The 19,241-nt window shown below is 41.2% G+C and overlaps 1 protein-coding gene across 9 annotated transcripts in view; it reads left to right on the top strand.

Annotated features, from left to right (window-relative positions):
* The first annotated feature begins 2,620 nt into the window (after positions 1-2,620).
* The window catches only part of LOC100744578 (obscurin), a 45,767-nt gene continuing 29,146 nt past the window's right edge, over positions 2,621-19,241 (top strand). For 5 of the 9 annotated variants that reach the window (XM_033322528.1, XM_012389408.3, XM_033322529.1 and 2 more), the window contains exons 1-2: positions 11,209-18,331; positions 18,822-18,931. In XM_033322528.1, coding sequence (XP_033178419.1) covers positions 13,739-18,331; positions 18,822-18,931 — 4,703 coding nt within the window. In that variant the 5' untranslated portion in view covers positions 11,209-13,738. Of the gene's footprint in view, positions 2,828-6,009; positions 6,079-6,199; positions 6,265-11,208; positions 18,332-18,821; positions 18,932-19,241 lie in introns of those variants that run through there. The other 4 variants (XM_012389412.3, XM_024369842.2, XM_012389410.3 and 1 more) reach the window with 4 other exon arrangements.

Here is a 19,241-nt window from a genome sequence, read left to right as displayed (position 1 = left end):
ACGCGGCATCTTTGCATTAATAACACGGAAATGAACTTATAGCCGCGCGTGTGTCGTTTCGGCACAACGCAGTCTTTCAATCTTTTTATCGTTCCGTCTCGGTTAGCGCCGCTTCATGCGAAACATTTTTGGAGTATAATTGCGTTAGCAATCACAATAATTCTACGATGCAATATGTATGACATTAATGACTTTTTAAGGTGATACTTGAGAATGTAAGACTTGTAGCTGCTTTATTTGCGACAAAGTGATATTTTATGTTGTACTTGGACAGTGAAAGAGAGTAAAAGAGTCTCTACGGGAAATTACTGCTTCAGACTAATATCCCATTTATCTAAACTTCACTCATTGCAGCGAAATCCTAATAACTTAAAAATGTTGTTATTTCAATATTAAATGAAATTAACTCTTCCTATGGAATCTATTTATCTGAACTTACTTGTGTAAACTCTAATTATGTGAATGAAATACCATAAATATAAATTATGCCAATTTTTTACGCTTGTATATTTCTCAAATTATTGCAGGATAAGATGAAGAAACTGCAAGTATGCGACATCGTAAGCGAATTTATTTATACCAATACTTCATCGAAGCTGAAAAGGGCTAATTGTGATTTGTCTGGACTAAATGACAGGTGTCTAGTTGCAGGAAGAAAAACGGGACATATCTTGCCGGTCGTAAAAGTACATCGACAGCGAAACCATGTGGTGCACGTATTAAAACCAAGTCAGAACACAAATAGACTCCGAACGATCCGTCGAAGTACCATCGGCGCCGGACAGAAGACGGCTGTGAATAGCAAAAAGGACGACTGACTGCAGCTATAGACTGGCTGCCGTAGAAATTATGGTCTGTACAACGCATCGCAAATACAACGGACATATCAGCTGTGGACCAGGAGAGAAATCCCTGGAGACACGTTAGGCATCGATTATTATTAGAACCAGCCAAAGCACAACCGATCTTCGTTCGTCCGCCTCGTCGACGATATTGCAAGCGTATCCAATGGTGCAGATAATTCGCGTCACTACACTCTCTGAACCACCCTGAAATTTTTAATTATAGTGCAGAGGATGCATAGTGTCGTGGAAGAAAGATTAGGTGGGAAGGAAAAATTTGTGAATTTGAAAATTGTATGATCTATACTTTCTATTACTTTTAATCGAACGTTTAGTGCACGAAAGTTTGAAAATTTTTATGAGTTATGCTTTCTGTTGTTTTTCATCGAATTTTGGATGCACCAAATATGAAGATTTTATGAGTTATGCTTCCTATTGCTTTTTATCGGTTCTTAAATGCGCCAAATTTGAAAATTCTGTGATTCGCGCTTTCTATTTGCTTTCCCTCAGAATCCAAAATTGGAAAATTTCATGTTTCCTATTTATAAATAAGTATGCTATAAAATAATTAATAAATTTTATTTGTCGACACGATTAAGGATAAAGCAAATTGAGAGGTAGGTGCGCCAATGCCATAGATCGAATTCTATGCACATCATGACGATGACAAAGCGCTCGTCACATCAAAACAATTCTGTTTACGAACAGTGCGTACAGTTTGGGATAGTTTGGAAAATAGTAAAATAATCACGTTAAATCTCTGCTAGATCGTAAAACGTCGATGATCGCACGAATTAGACTCGCAAATTATGCTTGTGAAATGGACAGTATTTTTAAATCGATCGATGCCCATCAATTGCGTAATCGAGTATTTCTAATTATTTAATCGAACCTTGGCGCGCGTACAGCTACTTCAACGAACACGATTCGAAATGCGAAGCGATAAGAAATTAATTGCGCAAAGGAGAAGAAGTTAATATTTACGACAAAAAGGGGCACGCTTTTAGATGCACATAATGGCTATTGTCGATAATTCACAATTGTGTAACGATCCCTCGTTAATTACTCGAAGAACCCTTGGCTCGCGTACAGCGACGCGAGGATGCTAGAGAGGAATACCAAAGGTCGCCATTTCTGCAAACGAATACTTTTCTATCGTATCATTAGCAAAATTGTCTCCTAAAATCAAGTACAATACTATCTTAAATCTTCAACCCATTTTTCTAAGATTACTACCTACTTCTCTAATTTTTCTATAATTCCAAATTTCCTCGATTTTATTCTACATTATTTGCCATTTCTATCGATAAAACATCTACCAATCTCCATAACGAAAATTCATTACGACAATACTTTAGATCGTCAGCCTTCTCTTTTAAGATTCCTATATACTTTTTTCCTTAATCCTTCAATTCAAAATATCCTCGATTTTACACTGCATCACATTTCCACGAACCTTCTCTTCAATAAATCTTCGGCCAATGCTTACAACGACATGAACCAACAAACGAAATTTCGATGAAACCGGTGCATCGAACAACAGGTGCGTTGTTCCATGAACTACCTCAAGAAGAGAAGATGAACGAGGATGACGACGACTAGGAGGATGCCAGAGCGATGTCGATGCACAACGCACGGTTATAAGTGAAAGAAACGAAGAAAGGAAAGAAGACGACGTGGGCCACGATGAAGAAGACGAAGAAGAAGAAGAAGAAGAGGTAGAAGAGAAGCGTGGAGGGTGTCGGGACGCCTTGCGGCTGGCATTGGTAGCAGTCTCGAGATAGCCGCCGGCTGGCTTCCTCACCGCCTCGGGGGATTTATTCGGGGATTCCGAACGCAAAGTGGTGAACGATATATCCAGTGGCTGATCCATCGATCCACCGTGTACATCCAGTGCTCAGCGTGTTGACGAGGGTCGCGACCTTCCTTCGTTCGTCGACGACAAAGAAACTCGATAAACCGACTCTGAATGTGTTTAACTGGAGGTGAGTCCGTCTAGCATTTTCACCAGCTTCTTTTTCGTACGTTCGTCCTTTCCTCTTTCGCTGGCCATCGTGTCAGCTCGTCGTCGTGCTATTTTCGTGAGTGTTGTGCAAGTGTCGATCTCGCATTCAAGCGGTACACGAACAGCAGCGTGCTGGCTTCACGCTCGGATCCACCATTCGAACCCCATTCCGCCGGGTTCCTCGAAGGTTTACAACTTCCTCGTTCGACCATCCCCTGCTAGACAGGACCTAGTGTCTCTCTTTCACTGTCATCGATAGATTTTTTGTTATTATCGCGACTGGCCTTGGACGATGCTGCCTGTGCTCGGTGAATTTCGACCGATTATTTCGGGACGCATGGTGGATGAGCTGCTTTCCCAGGAGTATCGTCTTCGAGATATCAGTGACGTGCAATTGAAAAATAAAAACTGTTATAAGCGGGGCTGGTATGTTATGAAATGAACGCGAGCGCGGCCTTGAGTTCTCTATTGCGCACCGGATGATTAATTTGTTGCTCGGAGAGGGTTAGATACGTTACCGGAATAAAATTATACGATTGTGTCATTACATTCTGCATTACATTCTGGATAAAGAGTAGCGTATCTTTTCGATTAACGGAGATATTTTAATGACTGTCGATAGTTAAGAAAATTGAGAAAGATCAGGGAAGATTAAGTTAGCTCAAGGATGAAGACAACGTTTGTTCAACGAGGAAATTCATTTCATCGGTTCTTATCAGACGATAGAAAGTATTCGCGATATTTATGTATACGGAGCCTGTCTTATCTTCGACGAGCTGTCGGCGCGGTGACAGATATGGAATGCTGTCAACTTGCCATGCGGAAGCACGCGAATAGGGTGTAACAAATCTCCTACTGATTATCGCTCGTCTACTGCGAAAACTTCTATGATTAATAGCTCTCTCTCGCGTGGAAATAACTGATCGTTTTCGTTTTCTCGACATATTTAGTTAAAGCGGCAAATAACTGCACAAACGTCGACTTATCTTTCGACTGTACATCTAACTTCTCATGTAATACAATTTATTATTTTTAACATCAGTCTTTTTAAGCTTATGCTTTAAAGCTTCTCTCTCTTCTCACTCAAACGATTTATTGAGAGGAATACAAAGTTATATCATGACTACAGTCGAAACATCAAAGTCTTCTTAACGGGATGATGATACTGGTACGACTTTGATCCATCAACCTATGCCGTGAAACTCGCGATGAAATAAAATTCTGTGTTACATGCCCAAGGTGCGTCGTAAAATAGCTGTGCCATTTTGCTGGCACAGTTTCCACCGCGACACGACTCGTCCAGTGAATTAAACCGCGAACAGTCCAGTCGAAGGCCAAGTTTTTAGGTTCGCGGAAAGATGACTAAACGAGCATGACCGCGATGAAGGTAGCCCACGCGTTTCCAAGGTGCGCTACTCAAAATATCTAACTGCGTTATGTCTTCTTGAGACACAACAAGTTGCTACAGCGCGCAATAATGTAAATCGTTCAATAACGCAAGTCATTTTCACGATATGATACTTAATTAACATTGATTTTTACTGTACTTTTATCGTTCTTCGACATATTTTTATCGTAGAATTTAAGGCTCAATACTTGAAGCTTTATTCCGAATACACATGGATGTAAATTGTACAGTATTCGTGGCTTTTCCGCTTCTGCACCATTTCAACGTCTAAAAAAAGAATTCGATCGAGTCTACACGGTAGTATCGGCTGTTGGTGATTGAATTGGATTAGCAGAACAAGTTTATTTTCATTTGATGGCATCAAAGGAGATGAATCCTTATCGAGGGCGTAATGTTTACTTCTTCCTCGTTGTCTTTAACAAAATTGGGACTAAATGATCATCAAAGAATTAAGGAGTAATAGTTAACAAAATATAAAAATATTATTTTTTGAAATCACTATATTTTATTAACCTCATTCTGAAATGTGACAAAAATATGATTTTTAAAGTTATTTTTGATTTAGTTTAATTAAATTTACGTTACAATATTGCGTATAATTTACATTTTCAATTCAGTTAGGTTTATGAAAGGTATCGTACGAGTATATTCTCGCTGAACGGCGTTGAAGCAGTCAATTCAGACTGTTTATCAAGCTGGTCCGATAATACTTCCTCCATCGCGTTGTATGAACCAACGTAAAGCTTCGTGTCTGGCGCGTGGATTTCGACGTCGAAATCAATGGCGGAAGTGACCCGATTAGCGGCGAAATACAAGAAAATGCGGCCAACATCGTGCGGTACTAGGTGGCCAGCCAATCAGACGAACGAATACGGGTGCCGCGTGTCGGAAATAGATTTCGCTTAAACTAAAGGTTGATCCACCGACGCCACTTTAACCATCTACGTACAACGTTCGATTTATCCCCCATGAAATCGATCGAAACTTCCTAGTGACCGCCACACTTTTCATGAAATATTTAAATTTACCGCGCAAATACGCGGAAACATCTATATTGTGTATAGTAATATTTATAACATTATTGTACAGCTGTACAGCCTTGCTACATTTATTAAACAGATGTTTGGGATTTGATGACAACGTTCTCTGTTTAAATATGTGATTTTTTAAAGTAGTAAAGTAAAGAAAAATATATTGGTGAAATCAAAATTGCGCGCTAAAGAGAACTGCGCATGACTCAGTGCGCAGGCGTAGTGCGTGATATAAATTCCTCTGTATTCCTGCGTGTTTAAATTGCATAGAAGAACTGAAAAAATATTGTGAGAAAAAGTGTGATAGTCATTACGTTTTGTATGCGTTTGATAATGGATTCGAAGTAAAATATGAAGAGATTAAGGTAAATTTAGATTGAGTTTCGTGAAAGGGATTCGTTTCCTTATGACACTGAATGTTTATGAATAGAGTATAAGTGATGAATGTGGGGTTATGAATTTGTATAATTGATCACTCTACATTACTTTCTAAAGATTATATTGTTAATAGAAAGAGAAAATATGTAATCAGAAAATGATTTAACAAAGTCGATAAGTTACCTACTGGTCGAGAAAGAGTTTACGTCTTTACTGAAATCCGATATTTGAATCACCGTTTAGATTGAGATGGCAGCACTACCATCATAAACGGAGATTCAGAATTTAGAACATAAATTAAATGTTATAACGTATCTTAAAGTTCTTTTTCTTATTAATTTTTAGAATGATAATGTAATGTGGAATTCACCGCAATGGCTTCCAACACTTCAATTACGTCCAAATCGAAACAAGGTAAGTTACACAACGATTCGTACGATAAAAGATTCACATCCAAACAAATTGAAACATTAAAATTTTAAATGCAAGACAAACAGTAGAGTTTTAATAACACCGTTGTTAAATCTGTGTCCAGAAATTTCAGCGGAGATAACTCGAGTCATCAGACGAGAGGGAATCACGATCGAGTCGTCAGGCAGGGTGAGTTACGCTTTCATCAATTCCAAACGTTACCTCGTAAAACATTTAGTTCTCACGAGTAATAGAAACATTACCCCTAGAGAATAATATCAATGACAATAATCTCACGAAGGCAACGGCTATTTCGCCCTTATTATCGGAAGCTTCTTCCTCCTATCAAAGTGACGTATAGCGCGCAAACTGGCATTGCGGTTTTACATGCTCATTAACTGCGCATTCTCGAAGGAAACAACGCGAATAAAGGGCGAAACATCAAACGTTTTTGAGTAATTGGCTAAATGGCAACTAACAAGACGTATATGCCTCCACGCTAAATACGTTACGTCACGATACCGCCATCTAAATTAAACTAAAACCAAGGCGCACCGCACGAAGGTAGATAGAATATCTGGTTCGATGCCAAAGACTGAAGACAACCAAGAACTCACCGCCATTCCAACTACTCCCGCAATGCACGAACACGTCTCTCATTCTTCTCGGCGATCATCTCCCTCTCCCCCCGCACCGCTTCCTTTTCTCTTCAGCTTCTGTCTCACCCCTTAATTCAGCCAAGCAGATTCTTTTTTTCTACCGAGTCCCCGACATGATTTATACGAAACGCATTCTGTCGGTGTTTCACGCTTCCTGGAAAGCCAATCTGTTAACGTGCCGGTCCTGGCCAACGGCGCGCATGCCACTCGATTCCGAAACGTCTCGTTTCCATCCTTAATTAGGCCTTAATTAATTACAAAATATCTGGCATTCTTTGGTACACATATTGGAAGCAATATATCGGGAGCAACTCCCAAAACGTAGATTTACGTTTTCAATTATGATTTTACGTTGAACTATTTGGTTCTCGGACTTGCATGTATGCTTCTTTTCTCGTTGTATTATGTTAGTATTTTAAGATGAACTGAACTTTGCACTTGAAAATATGTGAAGATATAGAGAAATATCAAATAGTGAAACTTCTAAATTAGAAACTGGCTTAGTAATTTAATAGCTCTTCGATAATTATTATTCTTGGAACTCTGTCAATTCTCTGGAACATGCAGCAAAGATACTGTTACTGATTTTGTTGATCCACTCGCATGGGTTTTTTATACCAAACATTATAACAAACAGAGAAAGTCTTACATATCTTCTGGTACTTCTCGCAACTGGTGAAATGCAAACCTGGTCGTTGCATACGCTATGCAAAGCAAACAATCCAAAGATTTCTCTTGTTATTCATTCGTATTAATTTAATGTATTCAAGCGTATTAATTTAATTTCATACTTCTACAGTAACATATTTTCTTGATATCTAAATACTTTGAATTCTGGAGTTATGAATTTCGCAATTCCAAACTGTCTTGTGATCTACAAAAGATTGTATTTCGCTGTATTCAATATTTTCAGGCCATCTGCAACATAAATTATCCAAAGGAGTTTCAAAAATAGCTTGATTCTGGAAATACAGGAGCAACGCTCGTCAGTTTCGTCCCTAATTTCAAAGCTCTAAAGTATGAAGTTCACCGGACGAACATCACAGTCGTTGGAACAAACAAAGTCGAGTCAATTGACATATATCCAAAGGACCTAATGATCCATAGCCGAGTTATCTTTAGATTTGGCTTTCCTTTAATCATAAATCACCCGTTAGATCGGTTCTGTGTACAAAATTCACGTGGATGGCGTTATATGCAACCATCTAGCTCGGATAAGATCATCGAAATAGAATCGTCCCCAAGGTGATTTAAATTAAATTGTAATTTCGCTTAACGTTAAATAATTCTAGCATTTGCGCCTTTAATCGGTTTGATGTTTAAACCATTCAATCGATCATGTTGTTACCCTTCCACGAGCTGTTGAACGATTTACACGATCGCTTAAAATATTCTTCCTGCTCGATCGTCATACAAATTCAATTTATGAAAGAAGAACGTAATAGGTGTCATAAATAGTTTCTTTATCGAATGCGGATCCAATGAATCACGCACGGTGGCGTTGACACGTTGAGTCTCATGCAGTGAAGAGTTTGGCAGACGATCAAAATCACATCAATGTGCCAATAGAAACTGTGACGCCGCTGCTTCACGTGCAGGTTTAACAGTTTTCAGTAAACGATAACTGGTTGTCAAACGTACGTCTGGCAACTTAAAAATCGTACATCTTCATATTAAATCATTGCCGATAGAAACGAGCTTTCGAGGTTCTCAACGTTGAAACAAATGGCACGCGCAATTTATATTATTCACGTAAATGTATCCGATGACTCACTGAAATAGAAAATTAATTTGTTTGGTTTTTACAGTGTGCTTGAAGTTAAGATTTCTTGTCATCTCTGTAGAAGTTATCGCCGTCGAATCGGCCAAAATTCAACGCACGGGCGATTTCTCGTAAATCAACGCGAACCTTGGAACATCCAATTATTGTCTGGCTGCAAGTTCAAGCTTTATCGTAAATCGTTCCGAACAAAACGGTTCTGAGCGATCGTTTGCTTCTATAAAGTTATGAAACGTCTGGCAAATGAGGGAAATTGATATTTCCCCCTCCCCCTCCTCTTTTATAAAGAATTATGGCTTTGGTGCGATAGCATATATAATCTAATAATATAATAATATTATCGGGTAAAGGCGATTAGAGCAATTTTTGATTTTCCATCATAAATGCAAACCTCTAAACGTAGCTGTGCTTCAGACGCCATTTCGCAAAGACCTTAGACATTTCGTTCGTTTCAATGTTATAGTCTGAGAGAAACATCTTATGCTCATTTTTCCACGTAAATATCATTATTCTTGATGCAGTCGTAGTTGCCAACGCTAAGACAGTCATCAGGAAATTAATAACCAGAACAGAGTAATTTCTGTTCGGTGTGACTATATTGTTGCTCTTTATTTTCGTTCCACATTCCACAGTTTTTGGTTTTAAACATGCACATATCATCAATTGTATCATTCTATCCACGCATATTCCCTTTTTCTTCGCACTGTTATCATAAATTTACCGAAATCGCACGCGCGATATCAAACGTCGAAGACGCATGGCAATGTGTCAATTCCACTTCGATACTTTGCAAGATGCAAATGATGTTTAGATTCTTTGACACCTTCTGCCGTAGTACATCGCGCGTATCGAAATTTACTGGCATCTTGAAAGCGAAAATTCGGCCGATAATCACTGAAAAATGGTAACAGGTGCCTTATCCATCTTTTGTAAATTACGTTTCTGACACTTGTGCGCGGCAGATTTATTACGCAGTAGATCACTTGCATCGCTCGATGTACGCCGGAATAAATAAATTCCTATTCGTTGAATTAATTACAATGGTCAATGAAGAAGAGGAAATTAACAATTGCGACCATACGAGTATAGGTAACCTTTTTATTAAAAATTTTTGACCATGTTTAAGGCATATATTGTTATGCGTATCCGTTACCTTTGTCAATTGTTACTACTGTCAATTATATGAATTCTAACAATTTTAACTGTACATTTTCTACACTCTAATTCACATCAAAAGAAACGCTGTTGCACAATAAATTTATAATAACAGGTTTTAAGGGAACAGATCCTGAAGAACAGGAACAAAATAACTATGAAAACTAAAAGCAGTGGGAAGCATTATCGCCAATTTATGGTTTACGTTGATGCACTATAAATAGCAAAGATTGTTCATTTATGATCGTTTTCGTCTTTTACCCTACGGTTTTCGCGGAACAATTCAGTGGGTCGATAATTTTAGAGGATCGAATCGGACGAACGATATTTCATATCGTGACCGTAAGTAGGTCGCGAGAATAGTTTCTCATGCGTACAGCTCGAAATGCGGCACGATTTATATCAAATAATGACGCAACGGTCCTAAAGAAAGAAATTGGGCCTGAGGTAGGCGTTTGTGGCAACAATCGGATCGCTTGAAATAGTCGACATCAACATTGCCCTTTTCGCTGCTTGTTTGTTAAATAAACCTTGCAGCCGTCCAGTACAGTTACCAACGACCAACTGCAACAACTTTCTATTTTTCCAATAAGAAAGCGCACGAGGATTAGAAGGTTCCATCGGTGATTTCATTGTCCTATATCGAACAGTATTTTCGTTGGTATTTTCATACGATCCTATCAGGCTTTCACTTCAACCCATTTGACCAAAACACAAAATCACAGTTTAATCCATTCAAATGCAATTTTCAGACCATATTCCATCGTGAATACGAATTTGATGTAATTATCCTGTAAAGAGTATTGGATTTTCATAAAACTGAAATCAATGAACTTATGCAATTACATAAAACGAAATAGATATTCATAGGTAGTCTTTATTTTCATCTTCAAGCAAGTTGTGCTTATTGGCACCAATTATTTCAGGAAAATATTCATTACGTAACAAGTTGGTAGGATGATTCTTACTTTGATCAAAAATGCAATCAAACTATACACGTCAAACGAATTATGCTCAGAGATACACCGTTTATCCCCAAAAGATATTCGTTACCCAACGACCTAACACAATCGAGAACAGCATCCATTCCGATCATTTTTACTCTGAGACGAAATTTTAAAAAGTTACATCAAACGATTTATATTTGTCGATACGTTATGCAACGATCTAATATTACTCATCGCATTTCTCTCACCTGAAGCTTTCAACTTCCACTCGAAACCTTTGCGTTTCACCCTAAGGACTACCTTCACCTATAGCCCAAAATGCCGCCAAATTAGAACTCTGAGAACGGAGTTCCTCCGCGGGGAATTCCCTCGGTGACGCGGGAAAAGACACGGTGTCGTGGTGTCCGCGGAACACGCAGCTTTTCACGCGTGTGTACATCCTTCGAACGCGCGACACGCACAGCTGCGGATCCGTGTACTCCGTTCTAAAGATGTATTGGAGAAGTGTAAGAAGGGTAGCTATTTCTGGTCGTGGGGAGCCGAGAGACTCGTCGCGCAAACGGCTCTTAGCCACTTCGTACATCGGCTAGTCTGGCGTTCGCCGCGTATCGCAAAACGCTTTTCGTAAGGAACAGCACGGGAACTCTGCTCGACATGACACGCGAGTCTGATTCAGAGAGACAGTGATCGTTGGGACAGGAATCAGGGGGGTTGAAGGCAATTATTTAGTGAACGAGAAAAATAAACGAGTGTATGGAGCTTAGGGGAAACGCGGAACCTTTCGATTCTCTGGAAAATCGAATGACATCATCGTTATTTACGATTACCGTTGGCGACGAAAGAATGATCCATAGAAGAATTACATTGTAATTGATCTATCGAAGCGTTCTCATTGAATCTCGTGGTTAGTTTGCAACAAGACTTCTCTGTGATTATCGTCGTTGGACGTTGGCGACGAAGAGATTTGTGGGCCCAGGATCGTTGATCTCAAGAAAATCGATAATAATCAGAAGAACTTGAAATTGACGTACATTTAAAATACTTTTCGCGTATTTCTTTGTCCTTTGCTCGTTGACTTGTTAGAGAAGCGAAAGTGCATACGGCCGTCGGATAACAGCAGTTGATCGTCGTCGACGCGAATGTCTGACAACCGATACCGAGAGGACGAGTGCAGTGCACCGGCGTGAAAATAGATGGGTTGGTGGTTGGTGAAGATCGGTTGGTGAAAGTGACGAGGTGGAAATAGTTTGCCGCGCCGAATCGCGCCAGGGGAAGATAAATAGGACTTGCCACCCGTAGTTATCGTAAATGAATAGGAACCGAGTACAGCTCAACGTTTAGCGACCACCTTTAAGCGCGAGGAAACGGTGTGGCGCTACGATTAACGCGTTCATTAACATCGATACAAGTTACCTGCTCGACCACAACGAAGCACTAATGAAATTCTGCTAATCACATGCGTTAAAATCGAAAATAAGCTCAAAGTTATAATACAGTCGACGAATATTCTTTGATTCCATGATAAAGTTATAAAGTAATTTATAAATAACGTATCAAAACACAAAATAAGCCCAAATATGATATAATCTGACGAGAAAATCGCGAAACAGCTAATAACCAAGCTTATTAAAAAAGGCGAAAGAAGAAATTTAAAGTAAGCCCAACTATAATACAATTCCACGATAAAATCGCAAAACAACTTGTAACTGAATCATGCAAGAAATTTCATCGCGAAATAAGTCTAAAACTAACACAATTTCGCGACAAAATCATAAAACAACCGAAAAATAACGCGAATGAGACACGACGACGTTTGACAATCCGGTAGGCAAGTATGTCAAGCTACGTTTTATCAGTGGTCGAAGCCTCACTGACAATCTAGGCGTCTAGAAGCTGCTAGACAGCCAAAAATTTGCGCACGAACAAGGTGAACTATTGCACGAAGGGGTCACTTTGGTGAGCCTCGAGGGAGAGCAACGCCACGAAAAAAAGTGGCTCTTTTCTACGACGAGGAAATCACCGAATTGGCCAGCTACCAGGGGACGAAACGAACGAACGAACAGCTCCCACGGAATCCTCGTAGGCATCCCGTACGTAAAAATAAACCGTGCCTCGTCGACGAGGCACGAGCCACCGGCTTCGGGTTCGACGAAATACTTTTTAACGAGCACACGATGAAAACGACGTGGAAACCTCGAGAAAAGAAATTACGGTAAAAATAAGCCCATGCACATTGACGCGTCGGCTTAAGAACCAAGCAGCTTACGAGATTTGTTTTACTAGCTCCAAGAATCACCTTCGTTCTAATCGATCAACGGATATCGTATTTGCTAGATAAATCAAATGAATCGTTTTGGATCGGGCCGTAGTTTGCTAGATGAGTGGTATGAATCATCCCCGAGAGGAAATTGAACGCAGAATTCGCATAAACGACCTTTGCAAGTAAGCAGAGGCTCTTTATTTTAAGAAGCTCCTAGAGGATCTCTGTAATTGAAACCAGAGAAAAATAGAATATTTTCGTCATAGTTCATTGGCAAGGAAACCGCGACCTTTTCAAAGATATCTTGACACAGTGGGGATTTTGGATTTAGTTATTCGAGGTGCGTGAAAGATAAAGGGTATTTGCGGCGAAGACCCGCCAGTATTCATGAAGTTTGCCAGTCGCGTGGTACTCGACCGGAGTCACGAGAGATTTCGTTGGTCGCCGTGTGAACGAATTATGGCGAGGAGGGGACAATGTGAACTGTTGATTCACGCGTCGACATTGGACTCGCTAACTGACGTGAGCAAGGAGAACGCCAAGGGGAAGTCGCGATTGAATGATCAAACGCTAGAATCCGTGGTTCTCGTGGATGGAATGCCAAGATTCTAGCAATTGGCGTAGATAACAAAGACTTCCTAACATTTTCGAATAAGCAAGCATCTTTGTATACTAAACTATATATAATCTATTAATTCTGTACAACATTGAACTCGAACTATGAAAATATCGTCGAATATCTGAAAGGGAAACAAGGTACAAGACAATTAAAAAAGTAGTAAACAAAATCGAAGTTAACGAAGAATAATAAAGAAAATCGATTAAATGAATCTTTAAGAAGCTCCACGAGTGGAGACGAACAATGTCCTTTTGCAGGATAACAGGTAGAAGCAGGGGCCTCCCTAAGCCAAATTACTTCCCTCTTTTACCACCAATCAGTCCAGCTGATGCAAAACGTTTCTGCCGGATCACTGGCAAATCCTATGGTTTGCCTACTCATCATTACATTCCAGTTTTATTGGGTGTCCACGCCCACGACAAATCGAAATGCAAGATAACAAACGCTTCCGGTCTAGGACCGCACCATTACACAGCTGGCTTCGTCCTGGGCGAGAAGAAGAAACACGTGATCCTCAAGGATTATCGCTACGTGTTCCCAATCTTGGAGGGAGAAGGAGAACAACAGAGAGTTCTAAGAGACTTGTTAAACACGAAACATCCTCCTGTCGAAGAGGAACAGGCAAAATTCGTATACACGGTGGGAGAAAGAAGATGCAGCCTGGTATTTCCATCCAGACTGGAGGCTGCAGTCAGAGATGGCGATGTAAAGGACGTGATGTTATCCAGAGACTGCGACACAGTTTTGTTCAGGCTGAAACAAGGAAAGAATGTTTCGGTGGATTTCAAGAATTTAGAAGATTTTGAGAATCTTTACGATGGGCTTGGACCGAGCCAGGAAGTGGTAAAGGAAAGAGAGAGACTGGAGGCCGAGGCTAAGAAACGAAAGAGGAAACGACAAGCTGGTTTAAGTTATGCCAAAAAAATTTTCGAAGAGAAGGAAAAGGCCGCTGAAGAGGAAGAATTAAGGCAGACGAAGCAACTGAAGCTTCGTAGCTTCAAGGAGGAAACGACGGAAGAAACATGGAAAAACGTGAATTTGAAGCAGGCTAGAAGCAGAGCGTGTAATTTTATCTCGGTAACGAGTCCTCTGAAGGGTGCAGAGAAGTCTCTACCAGAAACTTTGGATTGGAACTCGTTCCAGGATACTAATGAAGCATCCATGCAACCAATCGTGGACAAATTGCCCACTCCTATCAAAGTAAAACCACAAATCGTTGAACAAAGTGCTACGTCTTCGTGCACTAGCCCTATCTCAGAGAGCACAGGAGGATTCGAGGCGATATCAATCGTGAAGCCATTGACGTCGCTGAAAATAGAACCCGACGCGGCTCTGCAGTCGGCCATACGGAATATTCCAGTCAGTGACTTGAAAGAGGTGTCTAACGTAAACGTGAAGCTTCTACAGGCTGGTGACGAGGCGATAGAGCAGCTACCGAGAGTGGAAGAAATTCCGCAATTGGTGCAAAACCTGGGCAAAGGAAAGGAGACGACTCAGCACAACGTGAAAGGTCTGAAATTAGACATCAAATCCGCGCAGAGATTTATCACCGGGCAGACAGTGCAGACGCCGAACGGACCTATTTTTGTACCTGGCCAGACGCTGCAAACACCTCAGGGTCCTGCGTTCGTTCCTGGTCTAACCGTGAACACTCCTGACGGCCCTCTTCTCGTCCCTGGACAGATTCTCAACTTGAAAGAGCAAGATAACAAAGAAACGCCCGTATTTATAGCTGGACAGACACTGGCCACGGAACAGGGTCATCGATTCCTTCAGGGTCAAACCTTCCACACCAACGAAGGAGCCAGATTCGTTCAGGGTCAGACTGTTCTAATAGACGATGGTCCAAAATTTGTCGCTGGTCAAGTGTCGAAAGATGGGACCTTCGTTCCTGGTCAAACCATTCTTACTCCTGATGGACCTCGATTTATGCCTGGTCAAACAATCACTGACAGTCATGGAGAACAGATATTTGTCCCAGGACAGAGCGTACAGATCGATGAGTCCTGGGAATTCATTCCAGGACAGTCTATCGAAACTCTGACTGGAGAAACGAAGTTCGTTCCAGGTCAGACGATCTCAACCTGTCAAGGACCACAATTTGTACCGGGACAATACGTGACTTCTAATTCTGGAGAAAGTTACTTCATGCCTGGTGTAGTCAAAGATACTGAAGTAGGTTCGACTTTCGTTCCCGGTATGACTTTGGATACTCCGAAAGGACAGAAATTCGTGGAAGGTCAAGTAGTGAGGACGCCAGTAGGTGAAAAGTTTCTACCAGGAAAAACTAGGATAACAGATAACGGAATCGAGTTTGCTGCAGCTAGTACGTTTGACGAGGTTGTGTTCTACGATGCTGGGCCTGTTGGCATGCCTGTTGATCCGAAAACAACCAACGTTTCTATCCAACAGAGCGAGATCTTTGGACACATGGTGCAAACCGACAGAGGAGTAGAATTCTATCCAGAGGGCGAAAGAAACTTACCCGAAGGGAAAAGAATAGTTCCTGGTCAGTTAGTGAAGGGGGGGAAAGACGGACCTCGGTTCGTGCCTGGTGTGATGACGGAAGATGGTTTCCTACCCGGTCAGATAGTAATGACAGAAAAAGGTGAGCAATTCGTTCCAGGTCAAGTAATCGACACTAGTACCGGTCCTAAGTTTGTTCCTGGCCAAATGGTGGAGACTAGAACGGGTGCAAAATTCGTTCCTGGCCAGACCGTGGAGACTGGGGATGGGCCACGTTTCGTACCAGGTCAAATCGTCGAAACCAAAGCTGGCCCCACTTTTATTCCTGGTCAGGTGATTTCCACTGACGATGAAGGTTCTAGATTCGTACCTGGACAAGTGGTAGATACACCCGAGGGACCAAGATTCGTTCCAGGTCGCGTAGTAGAGTCTGGAGAACTGGGTGTGACGTTTGTACCAGGACAGATAGTTCAAACTGAAGAAGGTCCTCGTTTCGTAGCTCCAGATTTGACTGACACGCCTGAAGGTGAGGTAGAATTCTCTGTTCAAGGATTCGAGGTCACTCCTGAAGAACTAAAATTACTCAGGCCTCAAAATTTGCATTACAATGCTCATGTTCAGTATCAGGGAGAAACTAGCATAGATGCAAGGATGCTTCGACAATTATCAGAAGCTGGTTTGTCCGTGGGAAGGAAAGTAGCCACAGATTTGCCAGCTGTGGATGTTGATGTAGATCCAAAGGCGGTAGCTTTGGAACAAGCTCTCGTAATGGCGGAGAAGCTCGGTTTACATGGTACCACCGCAGTGAAAATGGCACAGATAGTATCCACTGTGGCTCAACTAGCTAAAAATATTGCGATTCAACAGGAACAACAACTGGAGGAGAATCACATCGAATCGAAGTTGATGAATGGTACGACGCCTCCCGTTATAAATGGTAATAGGAATGATAATGGAAACGGAGAAGGACGAGAAAATGACGAAGGTGGCTACTGGTTGAAAGACGCGGTGAAAATAGCAATGACAAGCGCTGTCCTGGCGATCACCAGTCAGTCTATGGAAAATGGTAATGATTCTAAACAAGATTTCGTTTATTCTTCCATCAGCGAAGCTTTTAACGTCCTTTTACGTCAAAGGAATATTAGTATCGAGGAATCTGTGGAAGAGATCCTGCAAATACTTCTGGTTCCCCAAAATCGAAGTAACTTGTGTCAGTCTGCTCTGTTAGAGTTATTAGAAAGTAAAAACAATAAAGTGGACATTTTGAAATCCACTGTAGGCAGCCAGTCCCTGAAAGAAGACGTGGTACTGGACAGGTTATCTATGGTTCTCGAGGAAGAACACGGTACAGATCTAGTCGGCCCAGCGTTCAGAACAGTTTCTAAAAACGACCCGGAATTGGTCTCTCGGGTACTTCGAAAAGTATCTGAAGAAGTTTCCACAATTGTCACGGAGAAAGAAGCGGCTGAAACTGTTCACAAGGCCATCGTTCAAGCGATCAGAGAATCTAGTGAAATTCACGTTCAAGAACTATTAAACGACGAGGGAGAAAACGTTCGAGAGATGCTTCTGCAGGCTGTAGGATTGGCCAGAGCTCTAGGTATGTCTAATATCGCCAGTAGCTTATTGGCAGTGATCAGCGATGAAAAATCAACGCGAGCCCTAGCCAGTGACAGAGTGACGCTGGATGTTTTAAAACGACTGACAGTGATGAGGAAATTAGCTGAAGAGAGGCCACCGTTTATGAACGCCTTAACTCAGTTGTGTAGCGATCCAGAATTGGCCAGAACTGACCCACGATTGAGAACTCTCGTCAGAGAGAGCGCAGCTTTGATGATTGTACCCGAAGAAGGTCCTCTGCAGTCGTCAGCCGACGTACCTTCGATTCTGCTTCAGTCTGACAATAGTTTAGCCATGGAAGAATTCCTTTTAAGAAGAAACCATAAGCCATCGTCGATTTTTATGATTCTAAAACAAGGTATACAAGCTGTGGTACCCAGAGAAGCTTCTAGATCTGTTTTAACTGGAGAAGTGGCTTACACGGTTCTCGACGAGGATGGAATTCATTATTTTGAACCACTCCACGTTTTTTCCGCGCTCCAACTCACTCGTCCAACCGCGCATCGATTTTCCATGTACTGTTGTCCCGTTGCGAAGGAAGAGGACATGGATGTTGAAATGTTGTCCACGTACGGGACTATCTCGATGGCTAGTAGCCTCGATGGATCCGGTACTGGAACTTATCAGAGACAGGACTGTAATGGCATTGTACTGTCGAGGTCTGATAAGTCATTTGGATATTCTGGGAGCAGAGAAAATACGCCGAGTCTGAGGAGATTAAGCAACTTTCAGGACAATTGCTTTGAGCGGGTAACGTAATGAGAAATAGAATTTTACATTAAACAGAGGACGATAAGACAAGATTTTGATAAATTTGTCCCCCTATCGTTCTTCGAAAACAGGTGTATTATGAAAACTTTTAATCCTATTTTCTGCCATTAAACACCACTCATTTTGTATTTATTTTCAAACAAGTCACTGGACAAACAGCACACTTCATGATCAGATATACAAACTTTAACTCCTTATTTCTTTCTAGAACAGGTGTTTTTTAGAAACCACTATTATTTCTATTTTCAAGCTACAAAATTCACAAGTCCTATTAATATTTCGAATTGAGTCACTGTGCAAACAAGATCGTCCAAAAGTTTACTTTCTTTGAAAACAGATATTCTTCGAAACTTCCAAACATTTCATATACCCGAACCACGATGGAACGAACTGTAGGAAACTATAGAACGCGCGACCATTTAGTAAATCGATCATTTAGTAAATTCATTTCGAAATTGCGCTGTTACAGAAATCATCGGACAACTACATCGTGGTGAAGGACTACAAAAGCGAGACCGATGGATTCTCCGTGAACGTCGGCGACATCGTCGAGGCGCTCGAGTACGCCGACCCGGCCAAGTAAGCGAAACCTCCAGCTTCATAAAATCGACAGACAAACAAATTTCTGCGCGATCGTTTCGCTGGCGGAACGTTGACTTCGCGCGAAGTCCGACCGTTCGTTCGCGTTTAAAGTCTATTTCCGTGTACGCAACGTGCGCCCGGGCTGAAAATAATCATCGCCGCATGTCGTATATAGTCTAACGCGTTCAAACGATGCCGATACCGTGTGCTATCTGTCACTTTTACCAAACTCAGTTTACTTTGTTCTAATTAATGGCGAGCGATCCAGTGGCGCGTTGCGAATCAAAGTGGCTGCAATTAACTGCAA

Source organism: Bombus impatiens, unplaced genomic scaffold (genome assembly GCF_000188095.3).
Source record: "Bombus impatiens unplaced genomic scaffold, BIMP_2.2 scf_0645, whole genome shotgun sequence".
NCBI classification, from domain to species: domain Eukaryota; kingdom Metazoa; phylum Arthropoda; class Insecta; order Hymenoptera; family Apidae; genus Bombus; species Bombus impatiens.
The sequence above is the reverse complement of the archived record's forward strand: the minus strand, read 5'-3'. Positions and strand labels throughout refer to the sequence as shown.